We start from the raw sequence: 27,046 nt of genomic DNA on the forward strand, positions 1-27,046 counted from the left end.
ATCCATGTCTTTATTGTTGAACTGGTTATCATAGAGCTGTATTAGAGCAATATCAAACATGCAATCTGGATGCAGCGCCTTTTAAATACAAAGTGGACAAGGCAGTATAAATAATACAATGTGCACTGTATGTCGTCATGTAAAATATATACCATGTATATTTATTTATATATGTATAAAACGTGCTTTTCAGAAGCTTCTTGGTTAAAGGAGAGCACTTAAAGCACACACCTATTACTCTCCATCTGTAAGATACACACCACGTGCCAAAAGAGGATATTTTTTCTTTTTTTACAAAAACATAACATAACAGACATTCAAAACGACTTCAATTGCATGTTACTGTTCAATACTTCAGCTTGTGGGATACATTTGCGGAACTTGTCTTTTGTTTTAACAACAAAATAAGTATCTTTAAATTCCCCTCTTGTTCCCAGAAATGATCAAATTAAATGCAGAATTTGTTTATACCACAAGTGGATTTACCAAAGGCATGAAGGCAACAGCACTTAGTGAACTTCAGGGGCAGAGGATAACATGCATTGCTTTAATGTTGGCCGTGATGGTTAGCCCTGCCCCTGATCAAGTAGACCGGAACAAAAAACTGTATAATGTTGTGGTCATACATTGCTTATGTGTCGTCTAGTTCACCCAGATGTACATTCAAACAAAAAGGAATCAAGCTAACATGTAATGCCTAACCTTTGCATCCTTTGCATTCAATTGGTTGCAGTAAACATTTCCCTCAAATAACGGTCATGGTGTTTAGTTAGTAGAAGGTATGGTAAGACACGTACAAAAGTGAGTGCCTTTGCCAACTTCATCAATGTGATATCCAACCATGCGTTAACAGTACTTATTTCGTGGCTGTAGTGTTCTGCATCCATTATCTATTGTAGATATGTTGGCTATGAGCAATCATCTATTGTACTGTATAAAAGTCTGTGTGTGGGTTCAGGTTGGTAGAGAGGTGGGTAACTTATCTGATCTCCTCAATCCTGACAGTCTAATCCATCAGCAAGTGTTGTGTCAAGATAAATGCTTCTGTCCCATGCAAGTCGCCTATTCCTTTGCAGTTGTGAGGGTGATGTTCTGAAGGAAGCGAAACGTACTTGGACTGAATCCATTCACACTGCTAACAGGAGTGAGTTTGTTGGCACACCAATCTCCAGAGTCCAGTGGATCAACTGACAGGGAATGACAACAGTTTCAAGACGGCAACCAAGTGAAAACTCATGTAAGTGAAAAATGTATGGAGACGCTGGATATAAAGTCCTCAGGAAAAGTGAAGTAGGTTTATATTTGTGCATCCGTGTCAGGTCATATGCAAGAGCGTATTGTTTTGTTAGAAGGAGAAACACCCACCACCTTGAAGCTGCACCATACTCCCAAGTAAGTTTAACTGGAGAGAGAAAGAAAGAGATAGGGGCAGTTAGTTTTTGGTCTGAATCATCAATTAAAATACTGGTTACAAGTGTCACACTGATGTCATAACATCAAGACAGACATCTGATCTCAATTGCAAGTCACCTTGCAAAGAACATGCACAGAACAACAGTCACATGCAGTTTACGCAAACTCTCGCGTGAACACACCATCTTTCCCACAAACTACAAAACACGCTTCCTGGGCGAATGTTTTATTGCAAAACTTCACACTTGTCACAAAACAAAACACAGTCACTTTTACACAAAAATAAAAACAGTCATGCACACTGGAAACACTGGCACACGACTGGCACACGACTGTTAGGATTTGTGTCGATGTATGCTGCTGGAGTCTTCCCGTGTCATCTTGAGGCCCTCTGGTTTGGGGGGGCTGAGGTTAGAGGGATACACGTCACAGACGAGCCTGCCATCATAACACTCTACAGTAAACGTACTGCCAAGTATGCGGAATTGAAAATCAATTAAAGTAGTTTGTTTGCATAACTATCTCATATACAATTGATATTACACTAGGCTTTTGAAGCACAGACTAATGTCTGGAGGTGTATTAAAGTACAAGTCAGCAAAACACAGACACTAAACTTCTAGAAGGAACCGTTTCTGGATCGATAATCCAAAAATGTTTGAAGATTGAAAGACACCAAGAGCGAGCAGTCAAGTTCCACAGCAACCAAACATGCGCCACACTTTAAACTCATAATCTAAGATTCCGAAACATGATACCATACCCTATCTTTTCATCAGAAATTAAAAGAAAAATCCCCATCAATATCGTCATCGACATCATCCAATGCCCAGTGCCAGTCCTGAAGACCAAAGTCGATAATTCTGAAAGGGTTAAGCGATGGTGTTTGCAGATTCCTTATTGAGTGATCCATTTTCCCCTCCATCTACTTTGTCAAGTACTTCATTATCAGTCACAAGTCACAAATTACAAGTGCCCACAAACCTGGGGGAAACTGCTCATTCAAACTCTAATTACCCTTGGTTAAGTTTCAACAATTTCTTTTTACATAACCCTTCACTTGAGAACCAACTGTCAACACCAACCATTCCTCTCAATCCTGTATTTTGACAATATGTGCCCCCTCTCACCTGCTCTTGCTGGGGGGTAGTTGGCGGCTGGGTCTCCTCATGGACTGGCTGGGCTGGACCTTCATGGAGGCACGGGGAGAGGAGCGGGCAAAGTGCTCGGGAGCAGGAGGCTTCTTGGGGATCCTCTTTACCAACCGGCCCACCCATTTCTGCTGTTCCTCCTGGGAGATGGCTAGGAGCAGCAGGTTTTTGGCTGTCGACACGTCATAATTCACTGGAGACGGGGAGGACAAGAGGAAGGGAGGATCGGATGGTTACTCAGGATACTTACTAACAGAACTGCTTTGAGATATGGCAGCCATATTCTCCACCATAGGGTGACTATAAAACGCCCTATAGACAGGTGTAAACAAACAATACAGGATAATGCGTACACAGAACGGAGCACATCTGCATACAGAAACAACAGCTCTTTCCCAATAAGTCATTTCCCAAAGTAATAGTGTAGGGCTAGCTAGATTCTACTTTACAACTATTGCCAAGTGAGAAGTAATAAACACCACAATTGTGTACTATAAAAACAACAGATACAGTGGTCTCAATTAGTAGGTATCTAATGCCAACTGAAAGCCCCCCCCCCTCTTTCCCTACCTCTGCAGGGTGCGATGACCTCCTCTTTCTTGTCCATGTGGTCCTTGTGGCACTTGATGTGGCAGCGTCGGCACTCCAGGGCGGGCGGTGGCTTGAACATGTTCCACAGAGGCTTGGTGCAGGCCTCGCAGTTGGTGGGGAAATGGTAGAGTGTGGGAATGAACTCGTGGCCCTTGTGGCAGATGTAGCTGGACTTCTCTCCAATGGGAAGAGGCTCAACTGGAAACTCTGGCTCCTTCTTGCTTTCTCCCTCGTTGGCATACAGGATCTGTACAGGGATGGTGGGACGAGTCACAGCTGTCATCAAGATCATCTATACAGTATGTGTGTCTGAGGATGGATGCATTCCCTAAAATGAATGCATTCACTAAGAGGAACATAAAAAAGAAAAACTACCTGGAATATCCTTGGAATTTCTTTGGAATCTGCTCGGTACACGTCGGTCTGGGTGACAGGTCTAACATGGAAGAGTTTGCTGCAAGTAGCGAGAAATATAAAAAAGAAAACATTAATAATATGAAAATATGCAGTGTTTTTAGCAGACTACATTGTTATGGGTGTTTTGTATTATGTGCTGTAAACAAAATGTATGAAAGCAATCATTTTTGGCTAAAAAGCTTCCTATAAGCAACGGTACAAGCCTTGGTTGACTTGCCATCTTTGTCATCTGAATGACAGCACGTCATCATTTTACTTACTCTATGTCAAGCACCATGTAGGGGTTTGACAGCTCCTTATCTTGCTCACTATTGTAGAACAGAATCTTCTTACTGCTCACAACCACATACTGGGGAAAATTGAATATAAATTATATTTACTCAAGGCCGGGACAAAACACTTGTTTTAATGTTTGAACATGTTGATGTTACCTTTTTTTCCCAGCCAAACTTCTTGGTGTTGTTTCGTACAGGGAGAGAGAGCCAGCCCTCCAACCTTGTTTCTAGGAAGGAAAGAAGACAACACATTCATATAAGAACTTGATGAAGCAAGAAGGCAATTGGGCTAGTCAATAAAAAGGGAAAACAGAGAAATTCTTCTCAAAACATTTTCCCATGTGTGTGCAGTCAGGACTCACCTGCGTAGGAGTCGTCGGTGTCAAACTCGGGCCCGCTGCTGACGCTGGCGGAGTCCAGGGAGTGAACGTTTACAGACTGGAGAAGGTTCCGCAGCTGCTCGATGTCGCTGTCCTTACTGTCCAGGGCCATCTGCAGCTCGATGCGCACCTGGCTCTCATCTGCTATTTGCTGGAGAAAAACATTTATAATATTTACATATTATTCATTTAGCAGATGCTTTTACCCTTATATTGTGTCATACAAGTAGTGCAAATACAGCAGCAGACCAAGAATCAAGGGATTGCACTGTGCCAAGTAAATCCCGGCCAAAGTAACCACATCACAGCTACCAGGACATATTATTTGTCCTGTACTAATTTACGGACATATTCTTTGTATCAGCAACCCACCGTCCATGGTGTTGATCTTTGCTTTAGTTAAATGAAGGTTAGTGTAAGGTTGTGTTGGATCCAACCACCTGTTGTCCTACCTCTGACCTCAGCGGTTGTGTTTTGGTTAGTGGGAGGTTTCATGTTACTGACCGCCTGCATGTCGTTGATCTCTCTCTGGTACTTGATGATGGTGCTGTTGAGCTTCTCTTTCTCCGAGCGTAGCTCCAGCTGCAGCTTCCTGTTCTCCTTCTCCTTCCGCCGCACGTCCGTGTCGTTACCACGGCGACTGCCTCCGCCACGCAACTCCTTCCTGTTCATGATTTCCGCTAGTTTGTTCACAGCCTGACACGCAAGCACATACAGCAGAAGTCATTATATGATTTTATGCAACCACTAACAGTGATTTTATGTCCGAAATAGTGATGTATATATATATAATTTTTTTTTTTTAAACAGCTTGAATACACACCTATTTTTAGGTGTTGGGTTAAGTGTTTCCAAGGCTATTAGTTTGTTTTAAAGCAGTTGGAAGGGAGTTTTATACTACAGAGTAGTATCAAGGACTTTGTGAAATGTGCTCCCACCTGTGTCTTCAGTGTCCTTTCTGTCTGGAGCTGCTTCTCAAACGTCAGCTTCATTTGGCTTATCTGCTGCTCCCCATCCATCGACCTTTCCAACTCTGAAAACACAGCAGACACAGTCTTAGATACAGTGCTAACGTTCTCCCGAGAGCCTACACCATAGACTGTAATGCCGAGGAACGGCTGTGGTCTCTGATGCAGGATAAGGACTAAATGTACATACATAAATATATATGTTTATGTATGACGAAATGACCAATGAACCTTCGAGGGTCTCTTTCAGTTTGTTATTCATCTCTTCCTTCTCATTGGCGAGGTTGGCCACGTCACTTGTGAGCGTGCGATTGGCCTCCTCCAGCTGTTAGGAAAACATCAGGCAATCAACTTCACAGAAAAGGTACATTCCATGAAAAACTAATTTTAAGTTTTAAGTTTACAAAAAGTACACAATGAACTTGTGATGGTATATGGTATTTTTTTTTACTGTGATAACAGGTGTTTCCTTTGCTATTGAAGCAGACAATTGTGAAACCACGCTGTAGAAAGCAGTCTTCTTTACATAGAGCTTGCGGCAAGCAGTAAGTACAGAAACATTCTATTTCTTAAAAAAGGCTAATCTTGCAACATCCCCCAAAGACAAAACCACGCCTGCTCTGGCACCCATGTCTGTGCGTGGGGCTCCACGCCCCCTTCCCTTCCCTCACCGAGCCGATGGTGATGTCCTTCTCGCCAAGCTCCTGCTTGTGGCGGGCCATCATCTCCTTGAGCTCCAGTTCCTTCATGATCTTCTCCTTCTCCAGGTCCGAGTACTGCTCCTCGGCGATGGAGCGTGCCAGCTGCTCCGAGTCTGCCTTGGTCAGCGTGATCTCCAGCTGGGCGGCCAGCGAGTCCCTGAGAAGGGTCAAATGTCAAGTAAGAGGTCCATCGAGGTCAGTCAAGTGGGGGATCACAAGCTCCAGACCAGTAGGGTTCTACCCACCTCTCCTCCTGTAGCTCCTGAAGGGATTGCTGCATGTCTTTGTAGAGCTTGTTTTTCTCCTCACAGTCCTCCTTCAGCTCCCGAACCTGGGTCTTATACAGCGTCTGTCGGGCACAGCAAGCAGACCTCCATAAAACACACACGTTTCCAAATTGTTATATACAGTTGCATCAGCAACATACTGACTTACAGAGAAATACTGCTCCGCCTCTAGCTGATCCTGGAGTTCCTTCATCTGGCCGTCTGAGTCCTGCCGTTCCCTGCGAGTACAAATGCACACTTAAGGGACTGTGTGCAATCTTCCCCTCACAAATGAAATGCAGCCATTGACTCACACAAGCTATAGAAATGGATTCTTTAGATCTCATTTCAAAATCAAGACTGTGTTCTCCTTTCTAGCAAGGACTGACTTCCGTAGCTCCTGGTTCTGCTTCTCCAGACTGCGTTTGATGTCCAGCAGGTGGTTGGCCTCCTGTTTGAGCTGCTTCTCTGAGGTGCGCAGTGAGTTGAGTTGCTGGTTCTGGACCTTGAGGTCGTTCTGGGTCAGACTGCGCTTCTGGGTCTCCTGCTCAATCTTCAGGGTCAAGTTTTTCACCTGGCAGAGAACAAATGGAAAAGATGAGGATGAGAAAGGGTAATTAAATTGTTTTTCTCGGTTGGAGACTGTGAGTCATAATTCCGTTTTCCATTTCTCGTTCACAAACACAAGCATGGACCAACGCACAAAGAAGCACAAAACGCGTGCCCAGAAGTAAACATTTGATACAGACCTCCTCTGTCAGCCTGTCCTTGTGCCTGCGGAGCTCGTCCAGCTTCTGCAGGGACTGCTTGTAGTCACAGTCCAGCATGCTGCTGTGCTTCTCCAGCTCCAACATGCGGTTCTCCACCCGCATCTTAGCAGCCCTCTCCTCCACCAGCTTCTGCTCCACCTCTGAAGGGACGACGACACAGGGGAGGGGAGGAAAAGGGGGACAGGACAGGGACGGAGAGATAGAGAGAGAGATAGAGAGAGGGGGCCAGAAAAAGACCAGAACAGAGGGACGAGAGAAGGACGAGCATGGCAACGAGGGTTGTGAGGAAGGTTTGAAGTGTGGCATGGGAGAAGGGGACATTCAGTTTCAAACCTAATTCTATCCACCATTCTCATGTGGTGGAAGGAAAATGAATGAATGAACGAAGGGGCCTTACCTTTCATGGCCTCTGATTTGGCGCCCTCTATGGACTCTGTGATCTTGCTCTTGTCAGCCAGCCTTGCTTTGGTGGCCTTGTGGGCAGCCTCCTCCTGCTCCAGACCCTGCTGCAACACCTTCAGGTTGTACGTCATGTCAATCTCCTTGTTGCTTTTTTCCTATGGAGCAAAGGGGGGAAGGGTGAGCAAGGAAGAATGACAGAAGGATGCAAAGCAGCCACAACTAGAGCAATAGCTTTGATATTCAAATATCATCCAAATGAATTTATCAAAACTTACTTGTCGTAAATTGACTTATTGCCTGGACAGTAGAACATATTGAAGTCCTAAAACAAAGTGTTTGTTTCTGTAATGCATTTTCCCCAGGTGCCCATACTGCAAGTCATGTATCCTCTTACCTTCTCTAGATCTGTGAGCTTCTCCTGCACTTGTCTCTTTTCCGTCTCTGCTTTTGAGAGGGACTGTCTGACCTGCCGCACTTCATTCTCCAGGCCAGAGATTCGGCCTAAACAAACACACACACCACAACGGTAAGGGAGAGAGTGAATAAGAGAGCTTCCCAAGTTTACAACATAAAAATCAGTGCAATATGTGCACTTATTCCAGTGTATTCCAGGGTTAATCTATGCAGACCCTCCCTCCACCCCCCCCATCTCTCCCTCCCTGCCTCTCACCCTGCAGGTCTGCGATGGTCTCCGAGCCCTGGCTGTGCTCCCTCCTCTCTGCCTCCAGGGCCGCCTGCAGGCTGATGCAGTCCTTCTCCAGGCCCAGCTTGCCGTGTTCCAGCAGGCAGCACTTGTCCTGCAGGTCCCTGGTGTTGGCCTCCAGCTGCTGCAGCTGTTTGCTCGTCTCTGTCTGGGTCTTCCTCAGCCGGGCAGCTGACTCTGCCTCCACCCTCAGCAGCGCGTTGGCCTCCTCCAGCTGGAGGAGAGAGATACACACACGCGCGTGCCCACACACACACACACACACACACACACACACAGGAGACACAGACATGCAGAGGCACACACACCACACACACACACACACATAATTTGTCCGTTGTCTGCCTAATATTTTCAATTAATAAGACACAAGTTAATTATATTTGGGTGAGTGAAGTCTTATCCTGAAAAACAAGCATAAACGAAACATGAACACATGCACATGCACACACACCTGCCGTTGTAAGTGAATGTTCTTCTCGTTGGAGATGTGAGAGTTCTGGTTTCTTCTCTTCATATCATCCAGTTGGTCTCGAAGACCGTTAACTGTGGAGAACATCTGATGTGAGCATGGAAATATAGCATGTTGTATTGTTACACTTAGAATCCTTAATATTCCTTTGGTTGGCAGCATTAATATTTGTTTGTTTGCCATCTAATTGACAGCTGTAATTGTTATTTATTTGGTGTTTGGCAAAACTGAACTGAAAGTAAAATTTTAGTCATATATGCACAAACACTGTCACAAAAATGCCCTTCTGTGACTCATTTTGTGTACACCAAGTCAGGAACGCGGTGCGTTATTGCCACCCACTCCTTAGTGCTGTTTGTACGTCTGCTCTGTGTGAAAGTGCAGTCTCACCTTCGTTTTCCAGGCAACGCTTCCGGTCCGCCTCGCTCTCCGCCTTCCTGTGGCTCTCCAGACTCTTGTGCTGCAGGAGAGCCTTCTCCCTCTCCAGCTGTCTCAGGCTGGACTCCAGACCCTTCCTGCTGCTAACCTGTCAAAGAAACACCCCGCTCTTAGTTACTACCCACACAGCATCTATGAACACACTACCTAACCAAACAACAGCTCCATGACTTTTTTGTTACGAGGACATTCCTTCAAGTGAACAAAACAAGGTAGACATTGGTACCAGTTTGGCTACTGCAAATGTCCTCATAATTTCCACAAAAACAACGGGAGACAAGAACTGTACCATCTAAACAGTGCTTCTAGCCTGCTAGACATGCACATAAATGGTAAGAGGGCTGCCGTATGTTGACTATGATCCGCAGTGTGTAGTGTTGTTGAGCAGTAAATATATTTGAACAGTAAAGATGCCCTGTTAGGTATCCATGTCCCATTAAAACAGCAGAAAGTATTTATTTCAAACAAAAGGGCCAAACCTAAGCTAAAGAGGTCAGAGAGTGGGAAAAAGCTCACTCATGTTTTGTGCTGTATTCTTTATTACAGAAGGATCTTCTTTCACAGCCACGCACGGCCGTGCCCCTGTCCCCTGTGCCTTCCCTGGAGTTCCTTCATGTTTCCCCTGGTGTTCCTACGTGTTTCGCTTGTGTTCTGGAGTGTTTCTGTTTTGCTCTCCCTGTGTTCTCCCTATCCCCTCTCTATCTGTGTACATCTGTGTGATGGGAGTGTCCTCTCCCTCTCTCCCCTGGCTCCCTGCTCCAGCTCCACACCTGCTCCTTGTCTGTAATAACCCGTCGGTCTTCCATTATCATTACTCTCCCCATGTGTAAGTATGTTTGGCTCCCTTGTGCAGGGTCTGATTGTTAGTGTGTTGGTTGCGTTTCATGTGAGAAGTCTTTGCCTTTGTGTTCCTGCCCATACGTTGTCTTGGTTTATGCCTGTTATTTTCCGATGCTTTGCCTCCGATTTCTGTTTACCTAGTTTTTCAATATTTTGGAGTTAGCTAGAAATACATGTCAGTTATTTGTTTCCTTTCTGCTTGCCTCTCCTGCGTTTGGGTCCACTTGCTCTGCTACACACCTGACATCTTCACGGAAACATTCAGTTTGTCACCACTGATACATAAATTAACATGATAAAAACACAGGTTGGAGCCACAGTAGGATGATGTGCTTGTTCCAACACAATCTACAGACGTGCATTGTAGTAGCAACAAGAGTTTTGTGTGAACTTGTTCGAGACCCCTCACCTCCTCATCGAGTTCTTTGGAGATCTTCTCAAGACGAGCGCTGGCAGTTCTGCAGGAATGGGAGAAAATGTTATGTTACTCAGAATTCAATAATGTCAACTCAGACTACAAAGCTCAGAGAGCCTCAATCCACTGAGTGCTCCGCAGCACAGCAGGTTCTCCTTTCACATATCCAAACGACTAGAAGACTGATTAATTGAATCGGGTATAACGGCATTAAGCTGGGCCAGAAATATGGCCGTCTGTTTTCTGAAATGTCTCAAGAAAGGGAGCCCTAATCTAGGATCTGTGCATTTCTACATCAGCTGGTCCAAGAAATGCTTGTTGCCCTGCTGAGGATCCTTTCCCCTCAGGATGAGGGGAAAGGAACCACAAGCAGCAAACTCCAAAAAGCAGGTTAGCGCTGCTTGTGTGGAGCTCACCAGTGACGAGCTGGAATGTTCTTACCTGCACTTGTGCTCCAGCTCGTCTTTGGACTGCATCTCATTACTCAGCTGCTCCTCAACCTGATGAAGCTTCTTCTGCAGAGCAGCCGACTGGGGGAGAGGAACGAGGAGGAGAACCACCTTAATTACTTATAAAGAGACTCTTCCAGGAAAGACAGGCGTGGGTGCGCTTCTGAGATTACCATGAGGCTTCTAACTGCGTATTACATGTTTTATTATAATAAGGGGGCACTTGTGACCAAACTTAAAGCACTTATTTATTTTTATTTACTCATTATATTCTTAATAGAAATCATTCTGATATGTTAGCTGTCATGCAGAACTGCACAAACAATCCAAACCAAGATTTCACTTGAACAGAGAGCACTTTACAGGAAATGTAGAACTATAAGAGTAATAGATCTATTTATTTACGTTTGTCTCAACAAACTCAGCCGGTAAAAGCTGATTTTCTAGGATAAGCCTTTTACATTAGGGATTAGCTGCTTGGTCTGAGTGTGTATGAGACTAAGTAAGAAAATTCTGTAAAAACACAATCTGCCCAAATCTTATGTTAAGCTAAAGGCTAAAATAATGATTATGTTACAAAATGTAATTTTTTTTACCTTGCCATTCTTATGGCAACATTACTGTTTAGATGTTTACATTATTTGACTCTGTATCCTAAATATTAGTGACATTTTCAGTTAGCAAGAAAAAACGCTGAACTATATCAGAATTAGGATGCATCTGTTCTCAGTTTGAATCAGTAATACCAATTCAGAAAACAGAAGAAAACAGTCCTGTACCTACCTCGCCTATCAGTGATGTTGATTTCTCATGTGCAACGGCAGAATTATTTGAGTCTTTTAGTAATCTGTTGGGAAAAGGGTGTTGTTAGAAACCAATTGATTTATTCATTCCTGTCAATGTCAGATGCCCAACAGCTCAACTGCCACACATGTCACATTGTGTTTATCTGGCTGGATAACTGATTGAAGCTTACTGGTAATTTCTCAACTGTTGACTGATGGGAAAGTTGCAAACATTTGGATTCAAGACTCATCTCAGATTATGGTGGTGTAAAATCATTATAGTCTAAAGTTATTTTTTTATTTTTTGAATACGTTTGAACATCAGACATCAGAAAATGATGGCGTAAAGTCATAGGCTGACAATGCAAAGAGGCTGTTTAATACAAAAACAACCAAATATGCTTGATTTATCCCGTCTTTCGCCGTCTTTCGCCGTGGAACAATGGAAACATTCCAATCAGCACATCTGAACTATTTGAAACGTGTATATGTCTCCACTCTCAAAGACAGTAGCAGACTCACTGGTTCTCTTTGAAATAGGTGAATCCAACAAAGGGAAGCTGGTTTCCCACAAAAGCTTTGGGAGTCGGAAAGGTCTCTACGTCGCCTTTATCATCCTCAATCTCATCAAAGTTACTAGTGTCAATGTCACTGCTGAGCTCTGGTACCACTGGAGCAGCCGCTGTGAAAAACAGGGAGAGAGACAGAGAGAGTAAGTAAAAAAATCTAAAGTGTACAGAAGAGAGTGGGGAGGGAGGCAGGGGGAAAGAAAGCATTGTCTAGATACTTCAGTATGGTAATCATTCCTTCTGCATTAAATCCCCAGCTCAGGAGAACGGCTTTGAAGTATTACAGGGTCCTTAGCTTGAAAAACACTTACTGTCTCTGATGGTGTTGAACGTCCACTGGTCATTCTTGAAGAACGGGTGTCTCTTGATTTCCTCCACCCCGTTACGACCAAGCCTCACCTCCCTCCATAAACAAACCCAAATGGAAGTTAGTAATCTGGGAATACTTGAGCGACAGAATGAGTACAGCAGTATTGAGCATGGTCATCATCCTGTCCTGATCTTACCGGTCAGTGAGGAAGGCACAGATAAGATTTTTGGCGTCTTTTGAGATCTCCACATCATCTGGGAAGTTAAGAGAGTTCTTGTGATCCATGATCTTGCTGTACGTTCCAACCAGAGAGTCAGCATAGAACGGTGTGTCACCTAGCAGGGAGACCCATTACAAATTATATTTCTGAATTATCATACAAAAAAATTATGAAATCTAGTTTACACTAACCAAGCAACTTCACCACATACAGCTACATTTCCAAATGTGAGTACTTGTAGTATTTGTGTCATGTGATATCAAGACTGTTCACAACTTTGCGTTGTCTTTACTTCTAAATAGAAACACAAAGTAAAGCCCTTTTGTGGTTTGCTGTGCACGGCCATTTAAAATATTTTACAACCACTGACAGCTCTGTTGGGATTGTGGATGTTAAAAGTCAACCCACCGACTAGCATCTCGAAGATGAAGACTCCTACAGACCACCAGTCACATTCCCGTCCATAGTAACCATCACCCCCCTGGGACTTGAGCACCTCAGGAGAAATGTAGTCCGGAGTTCCAACCGCAGTGTCACAGTGAACCATGCCCGTCTGCAGCAGGACACACAACCAAGATGACAAACTGACATTCTTGTTCACAAAAAGTTTTTTGGGGTGGGGGGGATTGACAGACTGTAGGCTATAAGGCAAACGATGATATTCTGGAATAGCTTGTTTGTGCAACAATAGAATGAGATAACTAACCTGGTTTCAAATCCCACCCCTAAAAAACTTCACCGAGGACAAGAAACTCACCGTGTCCATCTTCATGCAGGTGCCGAAGTCGGCCAGTTTGAGATGTCCATGCCGGTCCAGGAGCATGTTGTCAGGCTTGACGTCGCGGTGGATGAACCCCATGGAATGGATGGCATCCAATGCCATGACCACCTCAGCTGTGTAGAACTTGGCCCACTTCTCCGGGACGTCGTAGGTGCTGGTGAGGTTCACCAGGTCCCCACCAGGCATGTACTCCATCACCATGTACAAGTAGCGGTCGTCTTGGAAGGCACAGCACAGCTGCACCCAAATGGGGAGGAAAGTGGGATTTTAAGTTTCCTGGTTCTTGGGGTTTCCTGCCACAAAATTCTCAAACTTTATCACGCAAACTTACAGTATGCAATAAAACTGTCCTGTGTTCTGAGCTTACGTCACATTTTCCATAAATTATCGTTTTTGCTGTATTGATGAGGGACCTTTACTCACTAGATTTGAACAGGCCTTTTCCATCTTTGTTCTAGTAAGCTCAAAGTCTTAACTCCTATGTTATAATCACTGTTGTGGGCTGTGTGTGCCTGCACTGCGGGCCTCACCTGAACAACCCAGGGGCTGTTGGCGAAGGCCATGATATCCCTTTCCTCCCAGAAGAATGCTGAGTCTGAGCGCTTGATCATCTCAAACTTGCTCAGCAGCTTCATGGCATACACCTTCTGAGACGCTTTGTGTCTCACCTGGTGACAAATGGAACATCATTATCACATGAATGAGGTACGACTGTGGAGAATTCACACAAGGTTAAAGGCCACCCTGTCTGTAGATACAAGCACACAGAAGCATATAATAGCCAGCGGCTGTTTGTTCGTTTAAAGCAGTCTTTCACCATGATCACCATGCCTCACCGGGTAAGAGTGCGTAGCACATAGGCTAAAGCCATAACGCAGGGGAAGCTGGAAAAGGCCCCAAACAATCTTGAAACAAACAAACCAAATGAGGACTCACCAGCTGCACCTCACCAAAGGCCCCTCTGCCAATCACCTTCACTCTGTCAAAGTCCTCGGACTTCATCTGGAACTCTCGAATATGTCCCATGACTTTCTCATCTGCCAAGTTGGTCAGACATACATCACATTAGTAAACCAATGTTTTATCTTTTTCATCTTTGGGGGGGAAAAGTTGATTAATTCACCCACAGGCCCACATCCATGTACTTACATCTGTTTAAAAATGTTTCAACGTTTTTGTTTTTCCGTAGAGCTGGGTAATCCAGATCTAAAACCAAGGCATTCATGGAATCCTGTGAAAGAAGCAGAAAGCTGCATGATATGGTAACAACATGGTCTGATGATATTCTGTCCAATACACATAATTGGAAAATAAAAAGTGCACAATAATGAGCTTTCAACATTGATGACAGAATAACAAGAGTGTTGATTGTTCTAGGAAATCTTATTGTTCATGACACAAAATTTGGAGAAAAAAAAAGAACAATTATACAAAAGGATATGAACAGTCAATATTTTACTACTCATCAGGTTTAAGAAACTGTCACCTTATGCCCATGACAACTGAACTCATGAAACTCTGCCATTCCCTGGAGAGTGTATTAGGGCATTCCAACATTCCTAACTTGCTCTGGGTTAATTGCCATCACACTTAGGATCTTTTTATTTATTTATATGGGAGTTATTTTAAGAAACACTGTGGAATGCAAGCACATGGGTTGCCAAAATTACCAAAATTAAATAGGTAAATAGGTTATTCAGGCCAAAAACAATCCCAAAGTAAATGACAATTATAAATCAACAATGTGAGTGAACAACAGAAAGAATACTATTCTTTACGCTCACAAGAACATTTGCGATGGTTTATTAATTTAAATTGTGTTGCCGATACTCTTCAGCCTGGTTGTGGTCAATTTGAAATGCCCAAACACTTCACAACTGTGCATTTTTATTTAAAAACTGCTAAGACAAGCATTGGAAGACAACCTACAACAATCCCTCTCTCTCTTCCAAATTGCTCCCTCCCTCCCTCACCCTGCAACAGGCAGGCTTGGGTAAACCAGCCATTCCATTTCATCATCTAAACTCTACTTCCCATTGAAGGACTGACCTCACAAAAAAACTACTATTTAAGGGAAAAAGCACACACACAGTGGATCCCCCTTCGAGCTCAGCAATACAGGAAATGATACACCCCGCCCAGAATCATTTCACTGTGTCATGAAGCCAGTCCCTCAGTGTGTAAGCCATTTCCTGTGAAGCAGCTTCTCTAAAGAGCAGACACAGCCCTTACCCCACAAACACACCAAGCAGCATTTGACACAAACTGGCACATGCACAGGTTCAAGTATCAGCACTGCAGACCTTTGCAGAATGTAATAACTGCTTTTGTATGAAGAAAGCTCTCGTGGAACTCAACTATATAGCCTGTTATGACACTACAGCCTCTTTGGAAAAAGCATTAGGAAAAACACTCATAAGTTTGCATATCCATTTTAGAGCAGAGAAAACTCAGGATGAAGGAAAGCTCACTCATTGTGTGTGTGTGTGCGAGTGTGTGTGTACCCAAGGGATTGCGTGTGGAGGTCTGTTAAGTGGCCCAGTTGTGTAAGGATACATAGTGGGAATTTGTGAATCCACCGCAAACTATAAACTCACTGGGTTTATGGGTACCAAAGAAATCTTATTTTAAATATCCTTTTAATGATGATGTTTCACCCAAATAGGATGCAAACGTAAACACTGGCCCACTTACATTCGTCCAAACATACCTCCATCCCACTCGAGCAAAGCAAAATGTATGCCAACAACCTGGATGGAACAAGCTACTAACAGGTTCCTAGAAGATTAGAAACCTAACACTTAGTTACCAGTTTCCCACAAATTCTCATGAGGCATCTTCAGTTCCGTTTTTTAACATCCAAAAAGTGTACTTGTCTGATGTTTTTTTTTGATAATTAAAACAACCCTTCTTGGTGCAGGGTTTCACACACTTTGTGCATTCTTTCATTTTTGTTAAGATTCAAAACTAACTTCTTAAAGAGACAGTATCTACAAAATCATCACCAGTTGGCAGACTAGTAATCACACCCTCCATATCCCATTGCTTCGCTAGATTGAGTCATTCTTTAGCTTGGCCACAACGGCAGGCTGCTTGCAATCAGTACAACGTAATCAAGCCAGGTTGCTTGGCAACATGAAAGACTGAGACACAGTGAATTACAGAGGGAGACCAAAGTTGGTAACTAGCTCAAGCTCATGTCAATGCCATGTACTGAAATGAAATTATACCAAACATCAAACTTTCTAAACATCCTGCAGCAGGATTCATTATGGACAGAAGTAACTGAAATGTGTATAGCTAAAAGCATAATAAGTCAAACAGAATGGCTAGGCTTTATTGAAACAGGCATCACAAAAAAAGAAAAGAAAACATAGATACATTGAAAGGTGAGTGACCTGGGTCTGGAAATTTCCTCCACGAGGCTCAGGACACTCCACCTGGAAACCTGCTGACTAATGGAAAACCTCCTTGGGGCTCACGACACTTGTGTTTCATCCTCTTATCTGACTATACTTTCTAAGAAACTGGGACAAAAAATTCTCTGGAATTAGCCTAAATTAACAACTTCAAACAAAGTGTAAATATGGAGATGCAATACCAGCACATCTCACCCCTATGAGAAGAACATTTCCCTTATGCCAGTTCCTCTCAAAAGCCCTCATCTTCAGGCATGTGGAACCGAAAACAACCTGCTCTGGACTGTAAAAGGCTGTAGTAGAAAGGTATGTTTTGATCAAATTCCAGACAGTTAAAAATAGTTCCTGGTAGAAACGGAGGCCAGTGTGAAGTGAAGCAGCAGGCCTCCATAACTCTCTTCCAGACACAACTGAGAAATGCAGTTTCACTATACAGCAAAGGCCTCCCATTTTACATTGAGACAAGGTTGATAAGGGAGGGCTAATTTTGAGAGGTTTGAGACTAGTATCACATATTTGCTTCTGTTCATCGCAACCGTACAGAAAACAAAGTAATTTAAATGACCATGGCGAGAAGGTTTCCAAACTCAAACTATATTGAGTTCTTCCTGTTGGTACCCGACTACCTGGTACAGAACAGAACTGGTCATTAACCATTGAAGAGAGGTTTAATGAGGTACCACAAGACGTGACACACATGTTACAAAAACTGTCTCATCATGTTTCATCACAGTGTTTGTCATAGGGCTTAAGTACCACTGTTGTGACTAAATGTGTGAAATGTTAAGAGTGTAAAAACAGTGTGCCAGTATTGTGTGTTTGTGTGCCCTGTGTGTGTGTGTCAGTGCGGTATGAGTGTGTGTATGCTCTGTGTACGTACAGACGTGTGCCTTGTGTGGGCAGTTGTCTCCTGGAAAGGAGGCCATGATGGAGCGCTCCGGCTGACGGCCAGATGGAGGAACAGTGTAGGAGTGGGAGGAGTTTCTCTCTGCTCCCTGACATGACCGCTTCTAAAAATAAAACACATTCCAATCCCCAGGTAATAAAATCCTTCCCGACATTCTCACGTGCACCCGTTTATGACTACAGTGAGGCATCTCTTCTCCAAAAACACAATCCCACTTGAATTAGCTCCCAGGAAGCCAGCTCCTGTGTTCATTCAACAGGCACGTTCCTTTAACACCCCCTCCTCCCACTTCCGGGCATTGCGATGGACCATGAGTGCATGTGACATGGAACACATGCAGGCGATCTAGCCATTGTGAGGAAACTGCCGGCCAAAAGAGCCTTGAGGAACATGACACATCACAGAGGACACATCACGAGACTCTGATCAAACAAGTTGAAATTGTAGTACATTCATGGGCCGAAGGACATCAACCATAAACATCCAAAGACCACACCTAAAGAATGCATAGTAGGATGGAACTCAAGTGCTCCAGGTAGGAAAGACTGTATTTCCCTTGTTGTTTACATTTCTGCTGGTGGCCCACTCACTGGCATGCACGCACTGCTGTGTGTGCTTACGATTCAAAATGTCTTGTTTAACACCTCACACTGGGTGTTCCCTCAGTACTATGGATATCTGCTAGGTCTGAGACTAATATTGCAAGGTGGGAGATAGCGGCCTATCTGAAATGTAAAAAAATAAAAAATAAAAGAAGAATGTTAGTTGGTGTGACTGTTTTGAAAAAAAGATGTGTTCATTGTATTCTTCTGGAAATGAAACTAGAATAAATCTCTATTAAAAACGTATTTTTTGAAAAATAAAGTAATTGCAAATAAGGAGCTACATTGGTTTCCGGAGGGTATTCAGCCTTAGAGCCTAATAATAAAGGAGGAAGAAGAGGACAGGAGAGGGCATCTTAAGAGAGGAGGTGTGCAGACTGGCTTGTTTTGTAGAAATTGGCCCAGGCCACCATCACACCGCCATATATGGCAGTGTTTCTCCCCAGCAGCACATCACAGCCAGCACTACTGCCTGTGAGGCAGTGGCCACGTTCCCAGAGACCAAACCGGACACAAACTCCACTGGCTGTGAGAGCTGCAGCTGTGGATGTGTAGTGCATGTTGGACTTGAACCACCCCCCTTCCTCTCCATACAAAACACACACATGCCTCCCCATCACCCCTCTTCTGTAACTGCAGATGTGGGGTGTGTGTGTGTTGGGTGGGGGCAGTAGGAGAAGTGGCCGGGGGAGGGTGGGGAGAGAGAGAGAGAGAGAGAGAGAGAGACAGAGACAGAGACAGAGAGAGAGAGAGAGAGAGAGAGAGAGAGAGAGAGAGAGAGAGAGAGAGAGAGAGAGAGAGAGAGAGAGAGAGAGAGAGAGAGAGAGAGGAGAAGGATGGGGTGAGAGTGAGTGATGAGGGGGAAAAAAAGTTTTATGCAAATATAATCACATTTTCATAGCAAAGGCTCTGAATGTTTTGGCCTATCAAACTCTAAGAAGTAGGAAGGTTCCTGTTTCTAGGTTAACACCAAGCTTACTTACTCTTTATCAAATGGATGCAGTCGTGCTATAAGCCGTAAAAAAAAACAACACAAACCCACTTAAGGTGCACTGTGTCTGGCTGGAAGTCCAACGATGAATTACTTCTAACTGTGAAGCACTCTCAGACCATCAGTTCAAACTGTTATGCGTTTGCAATACACAGACACTTCCCCAGGATCAATTAGCCAACTCTCCCCACTCAAAACAAGTGAGCAGAATTCATAAACAAAAAGGCTGGTGAGAGAAAACAAAGAACAGCAATGTGGGCTCGAAGTCTTAACGTGCTTGTCTTTTAAGATAAACATTTGCCCAATCATTTACCCAATCAATTTCTTAATCTAGTCCCAATCCCCAAACAATCCTCGCTGAACATAAAACTTCCTGTACAGATGGAAGCGCCCAAGACGGGCAGACAACACAGCCACAGATGCAGGAGACAACGTTATCCAACACACGGGTGCGGCTCTTCCGAAATTTACCTTTAGAAGCAGATGATCTGCTTCAACATTGGATGCACGGAATACACTCTGTTTGGCTTTCAGTGCTGCTACTTAATCAGAGAAGGCCTGGCTTGAATGAAAGTTATTGATAGTGTCCTGGTGGTATTGTGTGCTTGAGTCTGAATTATGTATGATTTATTGTTGCGCAACAGAGCAGAATGTAGTTATTCTGGAAAAGCAAAAAAAGAAACCAAGAAAATAGAATAGAAAGGATCTATAAAAAGAACAGTCCTACATAGCTCTAAATCGAGTGCCAGGTAAAGATTGCATTTTACAAGTTCCAGTTAAACACAAAGCGCCTCTCCTAATCATTATTACATCACAAATGGAATAGCTTGCTTTTGCTGCTCTGCAGTGAGCTGGGCATTGGGTTCCCTGTCCACCTGCTTCATCATCAGTTAGTCATTTAGATTGATCTCAATGCTACGCATGAGTTGGCAGACTGAGAGTCATGCCAAAGCCCCAGTCAACAGAGGGGCGTAAAAAGAAAGCGTTGCCAAAACATCTCTCCTGATTGTAGATGAAGGATACAAACTAGACAACAGAAACTACTGAAACTACCTGGTCTCGATGACCATTGTGTTGTGGTCAGATTCAGTGCTTATGTTACCGTTGTGTTTATCGTTGGAGAATGCAGGTTTATGAGTCTGTCAGTGGTCATACTAGGAAAGAGTGATAGAGTAGAGTTCAGAGTCGTGTATGTTTGCTAGTGTTTAGAATAGAAAACAAATCAATCATGAGATCTGGGGGAGGAGCGAGCGAGCGAGAGAGAGAGAAAGGGGAAAGTGCAGCAATTCAGAAGGACTTTGAGCCCCATATATAGTTCCAACTATTTACTCAATGAGGTCATTTCCTTGAGTAGAGAGAAAAGGCTACTCATGCCGTAGCAATCAAGTGTGCATATTTCTTTATCTTGAGAATAGCCTTTCTTAATGCTAGGCCTCAGTCATCCTTCTGGAGCCTCAGCTCCCCCAGAGCCCTGCCTCTCAGATCACTAACTGAACCGATCTGGGCTCACACTTCTATGTTGTCTCAAGTCCACTTTTTTTTTTTTTTATAAATGACCACTTTCAAGATTAAAGCCAGTGGAGATGAGTATTGGGTAACTGCGAGGTGAATTAGATTAACATAATATTCATGAGTCTATGAGAAATGTGACTCAATGTTAAAAAGCTCACCTACAGGAAACTTAATAACACCAGGCAGCAATGTACCCAAACGGCAGTCCAAACAGCTGACAGGGCCAGATTTCAAATTGAAACATAAATTCATGACCATATATCATGTTCCAATGCTGCTGAATCAAAACACTACCACAAAATGGTGATGCTTGACTGCGCTGTAAAGCACATCATTCTCTCCATGGAAAAAGGTTTATCTGTATTTGACTGCAATCATGATCTCATCCCCTTATCCTGGGACTTGAGTTTCCAGCAATGTAGTACAATTTATAGAACCCTACATTTTTGCTAATCTAATTCAAACTATGTTCAACTGGTGTCCGTCCCACCAGTCATCCACATCCTTCTGTCTTTGTGAAACTTGAAGCATGAAGTCCCTGACCGGGATGGAAGCAGGACAGAGCTCCCTGACCGGGATGGCAACAGGACAGAGCTCCCTGACTGGGATGGAAGCAGGACATGCTCCCTGACTGGGATGGAGGACAGAGCTCCCTGACCTGGATGGAGGACAGAGCTCCCTGACTGGGATGGAAGCAGGACAGAGCTCCCTGACTGGGATGGAAGCAGGACAGAGCTCCCTGACTGGGATGGAGGACAGAGCTCCCTGACCTGGATGGAGGACAGAGCTCCCTGACTGGGATGGAGGACAGAGCTCCCTGACCTGGATGGAGGACAGAGCTCCCTGACCTGGATGGAGGACAGAGCTCCCTGACCTGGATGGAGGACAGAGCTCCCTGACCTGGATGGAGGACAGAGCTCCCTGACTGGGATCGAGGACAGAGCTCCCTAATTGGGTGGCAGCAGGACAGAGCTCCCTGACTGGGATGGAAGCAGGACAGAGCTCCCTGACCTGGATGGAGGACAGAGCTCCCTGACTGTGATGGAGGACAGAGCTCCCTGACCTGGATGGAGGACAGAGCTCCCTGACTGGGATCGAGGACAGAGCTCCCTAATTGGGTGGCAGCAGGACAGAGCTCCCTGACTGGGATGGAAGCAGGACAGAGCTCCCTGACTGGGATGGAAGCAGGACAGAGCTCCCTGACTGGGATGGAAGCAGGACAGAGCTCCCTGACTGGGATGGAAGCAGGACAGAGCTCCCTAACTGGGATGGAAGCAGGACAGAGCTCCCTGACTGGGATGGAAGCAGGACAGAGCTCCCTGACTGGGATGGAAGCAGGACAGAGCTCCCTGACTGGGATGGAGGACAGAGCTCCCTGACTGGGGTGGCAGCAGGACAGAGCTCACTGACTGGGATGGAAGCAGGACAGAGCTCCCTGACCTGGATGGAGGACAGAGCTCCCTGACTGGGATGGACGCAGGACAGAGCTCCCTGACTGGGATGGAAGCAGGACAGAGCTCCCTGGATGTGGACGGACACATACCCAGTCTGCCTGGACCGTAACGCTCAAGTGTAAAAACGACAGCGAAGGTGCACTTCCTCCAGCACAGAAGCATAGCTGGAGGGAGACTCTAGTGAACAACGCATGGCACCATCAGCCCCTTTAAAGGAGGGGATCTTTTTTTTTTTTTATAAATGACCACTTTCAAGATTAAAGCCAGTGGAGATGAGTATTGGGTAACTGCGAGGTGAATTAGATTAACATAATATTCATGAGTCTATGAGAAATGTGACTCAATGTTAAAAAGCTCACCTACAGGAAACTTAATAACACCAGGCAGCAATGTACCCAAACGGCAGTCCAAACAGCTGACAGGGCCAGATTTCAAATTGAAACATAAATTCATGACCATATATTATGTTCCAATGCTGCTGAATCAAAACACTACCACAAAATGGTGATGCTTGACTGCGCTGTAAAGCACATCATTCTCTCCATGGAAAAAGGTTTATCTGTATTTGACTGCAATCATGATCTCATCCCCTTATCCTGGGACTTGAGTTTCCAGCAATGTAGTACAATTTATAGAACCCTACATTTTTGCTAATCTAATTCAAACTATGTTCAACTGGTGTCCGTCCCACCAGTCATCCACATCCTTCTGTCTTTGTGAAACTTGAAGCATGAAGTCCCTGACCGGGATGGAAGCAGGACAGAGCTCCCTGACCGGGATGGCAACAGGACAGAGCTCCCTGACTGGGATGGAAGCAGGACAGAGCTCCCTGACTGGGATGGAAGCAGGACAGAGCTCCCTGACTGGGATGGAAGCAGGACAGAGCTCCCTAACTGGGATGGAAGCAGGACAGAGCTCCCTGACTGGGATGGAAGCAGGACAGAGCTCCCTGACTGTGATGGAAGCAGGACAGAGCTCCCTGACTGGGATGGAGGACAGAGCTCCCTGACTGGGGTGGCAGCAGGACAGAGCTCACTGACTGGGATGGAAGCAGGACAGAGCTCCCTGACCTGGATGGAGGACAGAGCTCCCTGACTGGGATGGACGCAGGACAGAGCTCCCTGACTGGGATGGAAGCAGGACAGAGCTCCCTGGATGTGGACGGACACATACCCAGTCTGCCTGGACCGTAACGCTCAAGTGTAAAAACGACAGCGAAGGTGCACTTCCTCCATCACAGAAGCATAGCTGGAGGGAGACTCTAGTGAACAACGCATGGCACCATCAGCCCCTTTAAAGGAGGGGATCTGCTCCAGTTGACTGAAACAGCAAAATGCAGCAGAATGCTGTCTCATCCCAGCAGACTGCCTGCAGTCCTGTCAGCTGTCTGCAGTCTCTCAATCAAGTCAGTAAAAGTTGGTAAATCAAAAGAAGTAAAGCCCTACCCTTTAACATCGATTCTGTCTTTTCAGTCATGAGTGAATGTGTTACAGCAATTAGGGAAGAGAGGATAGAGAAAGAAGAGTTGATGGGCTTTTAGGAACTGACTTTTTGGAGACCTCTTTCAGTGCAATATGGAGAGTGGTATCAAGAGCATACAAAAGTGCAAATCAAAAGGAAAATTATAGGGTAGAGATAAAAAGATATGATCTTATCTGTTTGGGCATGTTGAGAGAGTCAGTCTAGTCCATGTGATGTCAACAAACAGAACCACCATATGAGAGGGATGCTCCTCGACAGAACATGACATGACGTGTCACTTGTGATAAACATTCTACAAAGAGTAGGTGCTTATGCTAGTAAGCTACCACTTCAAGTATGGTCCATTTTAACTTTGGCAGGAAGAGTAATTGGTTAAGAATGCGGCTTCAAGATTTTGTTCACTAGCCCATCACCCTAACCCAAGCTATACCAAATGAGTAACAATATTATATCTCAAAATTGTTGCACAGCATAATAATAATAATAATAATAATAACAGCAGCTTCCTGTGTCATGATAATAATACAATTATTTCCTAAATAAAAATGATTAAGTAAAAACAAAATGTGCCATGACAAGCAGTCAGGCATATTCCTGATGTTTTGTAAGAGGCTTTATTTTACTGTATATTGCAACACAACACCTGAACACCCCCAGCGTACAACATCTAGATATTGACCACCAGTGATCATTGAAGGCCTGGAACTGGACAGGAGCGTGGCAGCCCTGAGACTGTATTCCCTTACTTTACCTCAGCACCACATGGATCTAAACACAGCCTATGTTACTGCTCCCCACTTTCACAGACAGTGGAATACTTTGCATGGAACTGGAATCAAAGGTGTGTGTGTATGTTAGAGAGAAGAATATTGTGATTGTCCTCTTCCATCTCTCTCAATCACAAGCGACATGAGGCTGCTAAAAATGGCCTGGGAGGTGAGAAGGCTGCAAGTTATCAACCTACGCACTCTTCCCACACAACTTCAGTCTAGAGCACTCATCAAGCTCTGATCTCTGCAACTATGCAAGAAATAAACATAATATTTTTCTCAGCCAAGAAATAGGCCTATCCATTATCTACTTCAAGGCTATGTTGACAAGAACTCTCACTGGGAAGTACAGAAAACATGGGCCCAGAGAATTAAGAAGAAATATCGAACATGCATCTGCTTAACTGGTGTTGAAAAGACCAAATGCCAAAAGAAGGAGAAAAAAAAGCAAAATAAACTTTCATACATGGAGTAATTACAGCACAAATATTGCCCACGGGAGTGCATGAATGCACCAATCAATAGGCTGCCTTTACTAAACATCTCAGTATTCGTTCATATCTGGCATTGCTTTCAGTCATGTCATATCATACAACATGTACGCTTGTAGACCTAAATAGTGTTGCTGTCATATTCCGTACCGCTATCGACTGTAAGCCAATTATCATCTTGGAGCATCAACACAGTCCAACACATCTTCTGCCTTGGCTCAGGGGACAGGCAAGCCATAGAGGCATGCCATCAGTGTCCCAACGGTCATCGTGCCAAACGTCAATGGCATAAACTATCCGTAAGATTACCCCATTCCTTTCCAGGCGGAAGATGGTTCTACAATTTAGCCGGAAATAATAAGGTCTCCATAAGCAGGCTAGACATGCTGATTCCAGTGATCCATATAATCTGCACACTAATCTGCCGTAGTTCGTACAAAGTATTCTAAACTAAAGATTGGAGCTCATGCCCGTATTTGTTTTACATTCCAGATATGCCTCACGAATGGTGTAGCCTACAGTTAATTTCACAATACTCGTAGCCTACACATTGTTGCACACATGTTGCACCTATGTAGCTATGAGTTACATTGCTGTGTACATCCAAAATACGATAGCGAGCGAAATGTAGCCTATTGTTTTGCTGTCAAATAAAGCCTCATAGTCAACTGCTGTAGGCTACGTTTTCTGAACTATTATTTTGCATAATCAAAGTGTTGGTGGTGGAGAGGAAGTAGCTGCTTAAAAAATGACAACAGAGCGCATCGAACGTTTGGAAATGTTCGAATCAAACGCTCGTACTCATAAAAAAGGTCAATTTTTGAGAACGTTTTCATCTATTCTACCGTGAAAACTGAAGAAGCAGTGCGGATAAAACAGAGGGTTATTAATAATTAATAATGTAGAATAAACGTCGCCTACCAGCAAACTTTCCAAGTTTATCGCAGACCGTGGATCTTTTATCATGGCCTCCAGTTTTATCAACCGGTTTTCCATCCGTCTCTCTGCGCCAAACGACATCTTTGGAATTAATAGAGCCTGCTTCTACAAATACGACGAGCCGTGTAAAGACATGAGTTTACATCAGAAAAGTGTTTTGTTCCTAAGCAATGGCCGTGGGCCTAGCTGTCTTCCACTCGCCGCCCTCTGAAATCGCCTCTCAATTATAGGCTAGTGCACAATGAGGAAAAAATATTCCAAAGGGAACTGCAGCGCACCACAAACTTGCACGGTCGTCTGGTCCTCGTGTTCCACACTTTAAAAAATTAAAAATAAACTTATGGTACTGTTCTCCACATTAGATCATACATGCTCCACACGGCGATTAAGTTTGAATTTTGAGCAACAGGGCGTTTTCTTTGCCCCCCTCCCCTCTCTTTTTGGGCGCCTCAAAGTGCTTTGCCTGAATTTAAAAAAAATCCCGACAGTCTGCAGTTTTCTATATAAAGCATTAGAAGATCCTCTTAAGAATTTTCTTCAAGCATCATTGATACAGGCGATCTGACACGGTAAATACTGCTGTTCTCGCGCTAACTATAACGATGTTTTGTTCCTTTGCTGTTTCAATGGTCAGTTTAACACTGTACTAGTAGGCAATGACCAAAGAGCCAATGATTTGACCAAATGGTAAAATGCAGCCCCCGTGAATTCCACTCTGTGAGCTGGGTTTCTCTCCTCCCACTGACATTGACATGCACAGAGAACCTCCTCTACCCACAAGCTTTCTCTTCTTTCTATCTCAGTCCAACTATCATCTAGACTCTAGAGTTTAGACAATGCAAACTGTACGAATAGTTTCAAGTCGACTCTACATCTTGATCTTGTTTAGTATTGGAGTTTAAGTCTACAAATAATCAATATGTAGCTAAATGTGTGAGGAAAATCAATATTGCTCGAACTGGCTGAAGGACATGGCTTGATCAATCATGTTAAGTGAAGTACGTTTCAACATTGGTGAAACCTGTGCGCAGTTAACGTTATGGAACGAAATAGTTTCTTATGACATGATGGCGTGTTGTACCAGATATGTCCAGCAGTGGGCGCTGTAGGGGTTACCATTAATATGTATTACCTGATGCCCTGAATAATTTGGATCCCACACA

The 27,046-nt window shown here is 44.2% G+C and overlaps 1 protein-coding gene across 6 annotated transcripts; it reads right to left on the minus strand.

The window, feature by feature from the left end:
* Window positions 1-4: 4 nt before the first annotated feature.
* rock2a (rho-associated, coiled-coil containing protein kinase 2a) lies at window positions 5-26,622 on the minus strand. Of its 6 annotated transcripts, XM_047018291.1 has the most exons (33): window positions 25,866-26,621; window positions 14,466-14,547; window positions 14,253-14,353; window positions 13,847-13,984; window positions 13,293-13,553; window positions 12,944-13,088; window positions 12,512-12,650; window positions 12,317-12,408; window positions 11,959-12,118; window positions 11,435-11,498; window positions 10,644-10,732; window positions 10,197-10,245; window positions 8,900-9,035; window positions 8,492-8,583; window positions 8,005-8,251; window positions 7,729-7,835; window positions 7,330-7,489; window positions 6,912-7,072; window positions 6,552-6,736; window positions 6,332-6,401; window positions 6,142-6,245; window positions 5,867-6,053; window positions 5,427-5,520; window positions 5,166-5,260; window positions 4,732-4,923; window positions 4,210-4,378; window positions 4,004-4,074; window positions 3,833-3,921; window positions 3,531-3,609; window positions 3,135-3,402; window positions 2,544-2,757; window positions 1,366-1,402; window positions 5-1,187 (listed from the first exon to the last, which is right to left on the minus strand). In XM_047018291.1, the coding sequence occupies exons 1-32, from the start codon at window positions 25,962-25,964 to the stop codon at window positions 1,399-1,401; spliced, it is 4,143 nt and encodes a 1,380-aa protein (XP_046874247.1). In that variant the 5' UTR covers window positions 25,965-26,621; the 3' UTR covers window positions 5-1,187; window positions 1,366-1,398. The 6 variants fall into 6 exon arrangements, 5 of the variants coding, with proteins under 5 accessions (XP_046874247.1, XP_046874246.1, XP_046874243.1 ...); XM_047018290.1 differs by having other exon boundaries at window positions 5-1,402; XM_047018287.1 differs by lacking the exons at window positions 5-1,187; window positions 1,366-1,402 and adding an exon at window positions 1,624-1,851 and having other exon boundaries at window positions 25,866-26,622.
* Window positions 26,623-27,046: the final 424 nt, after the last annotated feature.

The sequence above is a fragment of the Hypomesus transpacificus genome, chromosome 3 (genome assembly GCF_021917145.1).
Source record: "Hypomesus transpacificus isolate Combined female chromosome 3, fHypTra1, whole genome shotgun sequence".
NCBI classification, from domain to species: domain Eukaryota; kingdom Metazoa; phylum Chordata; class Actinopteri; order Osmeriformes; family Osmeridae; genus Hypomesus; species Hypomesus transpacificus.

What these genes read in the sequence shown, in the direction of transcription:
- rock2a (XM_047018287.1), bottom strand. Translation starts at nt 25,964, where the DNA reads ATGTCGTTTGGCGCAGAGAGACGGATGGAAAACCGGTTGATAAAACTG. An exon ending in ACCTATTTCAAAGAGAACCA is followed by an intron (nt 11,499 to 11,958) that starts GTGAGTCTGCTA and finishes TTTTCCCAACAG; the next exon opens with ATTACTAAAAGACTCAAATA. An exon ending in AGTTTGGCTGGGAAAAAAAG is followed by an intron (nt 3,922 to 4,003) that starts GTAACATCAACA and finishes AATTTTCCCCAG; the next exon opens with TATGTGGTTGTGAGCAGTAA.